General features: G+C 38.8%; 1 protein-coding gene across 1 annotated transcript; it reads left to right on the forward strand.

The window, feature by feature from the left end:
* Positions 1–5515: 5515 nt before the first annotated feature.
* Positions 5516–6481, forward strand: cysltr1 (cysteinyl leukotriene receptor 1). The gene is given in 3 exon segments (XM_051657529.1): positions 5516–6306; positions 6308–6381; positions 6384–6481. Coding segments are annotated over 3 exon segments (963 nt in total).
* Positions 6482–7249: the final 768 nt, after the last annotated feature.

A 7249-nucleotide genomic window follows, 5' to 3' on the forward strand; every position in this document is an offset into this window, starting at 1 on the left:
GAGTGTGTTTATGGGAATTTTTGACCATTCTTCCAGAAGCGCATTTGTGAGGTCAGACACTGATGTTGGATGAGAAGGCCTGGCTCGCAGTCTTCGCTCTAATTCATCCCAAAGGTGCTCTATCGGGTTGAGGTCAGGACTCTGTGCAGGCCAGTCAAGTTCTTCCACACCAGACTCGCTCATCCATGTCTTTATGGACCTTGCTTTGTGCACTGGTGCGCAGTCATGTTGGAACAGGAAGGGGCCATCCCCAAACTGTTCCCACAAAGTTGGGAGCATGGAATTGTCCAAAATCTCTTAGTATGCTGAAGCATTCAGAGTTCCTTTCACTGGAACTAAGGGGCCAAGCCCAGCTCCTGAAAAACAACCCCACACCATAATCTCCTCTCCACCAAACTTCCCAGTTGGCACAATGCAATCAGACAAGTACCGTTCTCCTGGCAACTGCCAAACCCAGACTCGTCCATCAGATTGCCAGACGGAGAAGCATGATTCGTCACTCCAGAGAACGCGTCTCCACTGCTCTAGAGTCCAGTGGCGGCATGCTTTACACCACTGCATCCGACGCTTTGCATTGCACTTGGTGATGTATGGCTTGGATGCAGCTGCTCGGCCATGGAAACTCTTTCCATGAAGCTCTCTACGCACTGTTCTTGAGCTAATCTGAAGGCCACATGAACTTTGGAGGTCTGTAGCGATTGACTCTGCAGAAAGTTGGCGACCTCTGCGCACTATGCGCCTCAGCATCCGCTGACCATTTTACGTGGCCTACCACTTTGTGGCTGAGTTGCTGTCATTCCCAATCGCTTCCACTTTGTTATAATACCACTGACAGTTGACTGTGGAATATTTAGTAGTGAGGAAGTTTCACGACTGGACTTGTTGCACAGGTGACATCCTATCACAGTACCACGCTGGAATTCACTGAGCTCCTGAGAGTGGCCCATCCATTGTAGAAGCAGTCTGCATGCCTAGGTACTTCATTTTATACACCTGTGGCCATGGAAGTGATTGGAACACCTGAATTCAATTATTTGGATGGGTGAGCGAATACTTTTGGCAATATAGTGTATGTCTTGTTGACTTGATTTTGTTGTATATATTACTATTTACCGTAAACAATTCAACTATAAAAGAAGTTCCAAACATTAGTTCAGGAGGAGCTTGTTTGTTTAGGCCTGCCAATCATATCCCAAGGATATACAAGCGGATGTTTCCCTCACTCCAGCAACGATTCTTCAAGCATTTGTCCCCACTTACCCGCAGCACGCCACGCCACACTTCCATGGCTCTCTACACAACACCCAAGATGTTCCTCATCCAACAAGTTGTTCCTCATCTCATGTAGCATTGCCTTAAACAGGACAGTCCTAATTATCTCTATTTTAGCCACCTCTGCTTTTTACATTTCTATCTTCCTTATCCCAGAGCAGCCCATAGCAAGAAGCTGCCTCAGCACTTGCCAGATGCTTTGGGCTTTCTACCTGTGCTTCTATTACCTTTCTCTGTTTAGCCCCTCTCATATACACATACATACATACACACACACATACACACATACATACTGTATACATATACATACATATACACATATATACACATATATGAATATATATATATACATACATATACATACATACATACATACACACACACATACACATATGTAGTGCAAATCTAAATACAAATCGGTTATGTACAGTGCAAGGTAATGTAATGGCAGAAGAGGTAGTATGTGTTGGACAATACACAGCTTAGTCTTTTTATATTATCCAACACATCCTACCTGTACAGGTTTTAATCTTTTGATGTCTTAATAACTTAATCACTGAGAATAAGTCATTCAGAAGTTAAAAAAATAAAAAATAAGAGGGATCATAAAATTTGCATTTTGTTTTTATATAGTCCTGCCCTGAAGAAGCTATTTGACATAACAGATACTCACATACTGTATATTCCACAAGACAAAATAGTAAATGAATTTACATAAATGATCCTGTTTAAAAGTTTACATTCCCTTGGTTCTTAATATGGTGTGTTGCTTTCTCGATGATCAATTACTGTTTGTGTTATTATTGTTCATGAGTCCCTGCTTTGTCCTGAGCAGTGAAGCTGCCCACTTTTCTTAAGAAAAATTCCTTAACTACTGTACATTCTTTGGTTTCCCAGTGGCTTCTGCACATTTGAGTTCTTCCCTACCATGGCTATATGATATTGACATCCAGCTTTTGACACTTAGGACAATTGATGGACTTGTACACAACTATTACAAAAGGTGCAAACATTCATTGATGCTCAAGAAGGCAGCACAAGAAGAGCCAAGGGGATGCAAACATTTGAACAGGAAGATTTGTGTATATTGGAGAATATTTTGTATTATGTAGCTTTTGAAGGGCAGTACTACATTAAAAAAAAAAAATCTTTTATCTCTTATGTTTCTATAAATTCTGAAAAGGGTGTGAAAACTTATAAAACAAAAGGGGTATGCAAACTTCCGCCCTTAACTCTATATATAGTTTGTTAACATTTATATTTTATTTTATATTTTGTTTTTCACAATTTAACCTCATTTTAGCTTTTTTTTAAAGTACAAATTCCATGTAGCCTATTCTATCTATATTATGCCATATTGCATGTGTAATTATGAAATTACTTGTAAATTCAGGTGCACATTTTAATACAAAATTCTCAACATTGTAAAATTCAAGTAACAATCCCCACATCTCAACATTTCAGGGCTTGTACTGTCTGGATGTCACATTACTGATTTATCTCTGTGCTCGTGGGGAAAATGAACATTCACAGTGACAAAAAAACACCTTGCTTACATTAAACACATGTTGCACAAAGAAATGGTCGGGTTCTTTCACCGCATTATTGAAAACATTTGGGCTTTTCCATTTGCCATTTCTAACTTGCGCTGACTGACAGGATGACAAAGGGCACGAGCTCCAAGTGCACAACGTCATTGCCATGGTAACCAGACACATTTCAGCTGATTTGCTGAAAGACTAGAATGAAAGTATCATCAAATCAGCGTACAACGAAACAAAATTGATTCTCATCTCTGCAAATGATACCAGAGTCAACAGTGAAAAGGACAATGAGGATATTTAATTTAAGAAGGAAAAAAATCTGTCAGCCTACCAACTGAAACCAGGACATAATACATTTTTTTAGAGAATTGTCGGGACACCAGGACACACCTCTTAAAACTGGGACTGTCCTAAGTAAACCGGGACCTCTGGTCACTCTAGTTTTGACTCCATTACAGCTTCCTCCCAGTCGCCAGTCCTGGAGGTGCCCACCACTACTGTTTCTCCTAAGGCACCTAAGCTGCAGCCTCATCCTAGGCACCGCTGTAGCTCTCTCTGAGGCTCCTGTCTCCACTGTAGTTCTCTCTGAGGCGCCAGTCACTCCAGCTCTCCCCAGAACCCTGGCATCATTTCCAGTCCTGTCCCCTGCAGCCGCCAACCCAGTCATCTCCCCAGTTGCCATTACTGACACGTCGCTCTCCACAGCTGCTGCCACCAACACTCCCCACAGACCCAACTTTTCCAGCCACTTCCCCAGCGGCTCTCCCAGCAGTTTGACAATGTTTCAAACGAGATTGAAAAGGAGATTACCAGGTTGATCAGTAATGCAGACATATTTCAGTGTTCAGGCCAATGAAGGGTTAATGTTGCGAGCACATGCGCAGTAACTGAGAAATATGTGAGTGTATTTATTAGACGATTAAAGGATCAAAAGATGGAACAACACAGGCAACCTGCAGAAAAATTAGGGGAAAAATGTCTTCTAAAACATCACATAACAACCCACTTTGTCTGAAATGGTCAAAAATGTTCTGTAACAGTAACTGTTAATTTTTCACTTGTTTTGATTATAAAAAATCTGCCAGTACAGTAAGAAAAAAATACACATGTTAAAAATACATTCTCTGAAAAACCTAAATATCTTATGCAGTGTTGTTTCTAAAACAAGATAAATCAAATTGATCTTGTTTTAAGGATTTTTTGATATTTTTACAGGCAAACAATATTACAAAATTATTATCAAGAATATGGTTTTTGCTCTAATATCAAAGGTCTTACTAGAAAAAAAGAAATTATGATCTAACGTGAATTTTCTTGATTAAAAAATATGATTGTGCCTGGTAGCATGTGCATGCAAAATGGCTAGAAATAGCATTTTAGTGTAGCATAAAGCTGACAATTTACACAAGGTTTATTATTATTTCTTCTGCTCCAAACTTACGTCAAACTTACTTCTCTGTCTGCTGGTATGAATGTAACACATCATAAGAAAGTGTTCCACCGCTGTTCAAATGCACTTTTGATCGCATCATTTATATGTATAAATGTTTTCCATCCGAAAGGACTAAATATTAAATGAAATAAATGACAATAAAATGCAAAGTAATCTCTTCAGTAATCAAAATACTTTTTGAATGTAACTGTATTCTAATTATCAATTATTTAAATTGTAACTGTATTGGACTACAGTTACTTATATTTTGTATTTTAAATACGTAATCCCGTTACATGTATTCCATTACTCCCCAACCCTGCATATAATCATTCTTTATCATGACTTTTTTCCAATTTTATGAGGTGCATCTGGATTGCTTTTAAACAGTATTGAAGTCGTTCCTATGCATGCTGGACACTTGTTGACTGCTTTTCCTTCATCATCTACTCCATCTTATCCATTTAAAAAAAGGATCATAATAATAACAAAATTGTTTCGTTAATAAATTAATGTACACACAATTTAGCCTGTATTTTCCTGATAAAATAATTTCAAGCAATTAAGCATAAGCCTTTTTAATTAAATGGTTTTAAACATCTTGAAGATGTTTGAGAGAAAGAAAGAAATGAAGAAAGAAAGAAAGAAACATGCTTTTGATTGTGTGCTTCTGAAGTGTGTGGATCTCTCCGCCAAGAAAGTAAAAATGTAGAACATGTCAGTCTGGTTTAGAAGATATTCAAATTATTTGCAAAAGTCCTCTGTTGACTAGAGCAGACTACAGTCAAGATGAGAGAGATCAACTGTGAATTGCGTTTGTTTGGCAAATATGACACATCTCTGTTGTACTGTGTGTATGCAGGGGCAGCATTCTATGTTTCATTGTATTACTATTAATGTGCCTCACAGCTTTCAGAGAGTGCAGTTTTATGTAAATGTGCAGTAGGGAGGCGCTGCATACGGGATCATTCACATACTGAGATTTCGTGTTTAAACTCAGATATGTGAAAGGAAGGAAACGTCTTTTGCTACTGTGACAGATCGACTTAAGATGGACAGATAACGGTAAGACAAAGACGCTTTACTTGTATTTTTTATTTTTTTATTTTTTTTAGTTCATCATTTACTTATTTCGTCAAATGCAAATAAGGAAATGATGTGAGAATTGATGTGTTTACATGAAAACTGGTTTTACAGTAATCACCTCAGAGCTGAATCAATAAAACATGTTTGCAGTTTCGTGTGAGAAAGACCATTCTCTCGTTAAATGTTTATGAGCAACTGTAAATGTGAATTCAGCAATCCAGAAAGCACAATTATTGATGTGTAATGATTTTTATGTAGTTACAGTGCACTGTACGTGTTCCTTCGTACCTACTGCCAGACCTCAGCCTTCCACATCTACATACTCAACTTGGCCGCGTCAGACCTGCTGTGTGTCAGTACATTACCCCGGGTGCTCTACTACGTCAACAAATGGCAGTGGAACCTAGGTGACTTTCTCTGCCGGCTGAGTTTTTATGCACTGTACGTGAACCTCTACTGCAGTGTTTTCTTTATGATGGCCATGAGTTTTACTCGCTTCCTGGCCATTGTGTTCCCGGTGCAGAACCTGAGGCTAGCCACTGAGAAAAAGGCATGGATAGTTTGCCTGTGCATTTGGGTCTTCATTTGCTCCACCAGTTCACGCTTTCTCCTCACTGGTGAGCAAAAAGATCCAAGGACTAACAAAATCAAGTATTTTGAACCACCAGAAAGGGATGGCAGCATAAACAAGCTAATCATGTTGAATTACTTTTCCCTGGTTGTGGGTTTCATTATTCCCTTCTTGGTAATCTCGCTGTGCTACGCCAGTATCAAACAAACAGCGTTACAAGGCTACAACAAGGCTAGTCGAATGATTGTTGTGGTGATGTTGGCTTTCTTGGTCAGTTTTATGCCCTATCATATTCAACGCACGCTGCATCTGCACTTCAAAAGCCGCAACGATACCACTTGTGAGGAGGTTAACTATATGCAGAAATCTGTGGTGATCACCCTCTGCCTGGCTACTGCCAATACCGATGCTGTATTTTTTCTCCGGAGAGAATTTTAGACACCGCCTGTCCTCCGTCCGCAGGATCTCTGTAAACGTTGGCGGTACCATCACAGCCGCCACACTCTCTGAAGCTCCCCGCCTGTGGAGGAGAGTGAACTGCAGGGCTGTAATGGCTCAAGCAAACATGGCAAATGAAAATGATGATTCTTTTGATGGTGAAGAAGCTTATTTAAAAGATCTTATACTATTTGGGTTAATCTCACAAAAACTGTCAAGAAATGTCCTGGAAACATTTCACCCAAAAAACTAAAGAAAAACAATAAAGTCAAAGACAATGTAGTCTACTAAAGCACTGTGTTATTATTTTTAGGAAAATAAAGATTAATGAGAATAACACTCTGTATTTAAGTAATTAAAAAAAATTAAAAATAAAAACGTAAGGATCCTAATAATAAACTTCTTTATGCAAAATAAAGATTTTTTTTATTTATATATTTATTTATTTTTATAAAATGTGACCTTGGATACCCCTTTGTGAGACTGACCCACATATCAGCAGGATGCTATTGAGACATAAACAAAGATAGAAAGGAGGATAGATTCACTTTTCAAAAGTTTATTATTATTTGTATTATTATTTACAGATTTCTGTGTATTTGTTAACAAAAGTAACAGACAGGTTACTCTCTCCCTTGACAGGTTACTTTCTCCTCTCCACCAATAGCCAGTGTTTGGTTAGCATACTGGCACACTTTGGCTGCTGTCGCATCATCCAGTTGGATGCTGCACACTGGTGGTGGTTGAGGAGATTCCCCTTTTCACTATGTAAAGCGCTTTGAGTGTGGTGAGAAAAGCACTATATAACTGTCGCATTCATTCATTAAAAAGTTCAGACTGTTCTGTAGATTTTGTGCATGACATGGTGTACAAACAATAAAATAAGTAATTAGGCAGGAAACATAC

The sequence above is a fragment of the Myxocyprinus asiaticus genome, chromosome 27 (assembly GCF_019703515.2).
Source record: "Myxocyprinus asiaticus isolate MX2 ecotype Aquarium Trade chromosome 27, UBuf_Myxa_2, whole genome shotgun sequence".
Taxonomy (NCBI): Eukaryota; Metazoa; Chordata; class Actinopteri; order Cypriniformes; family Catostomidae; genus Myxocyprinus; species Myxocyprinus asiaticus.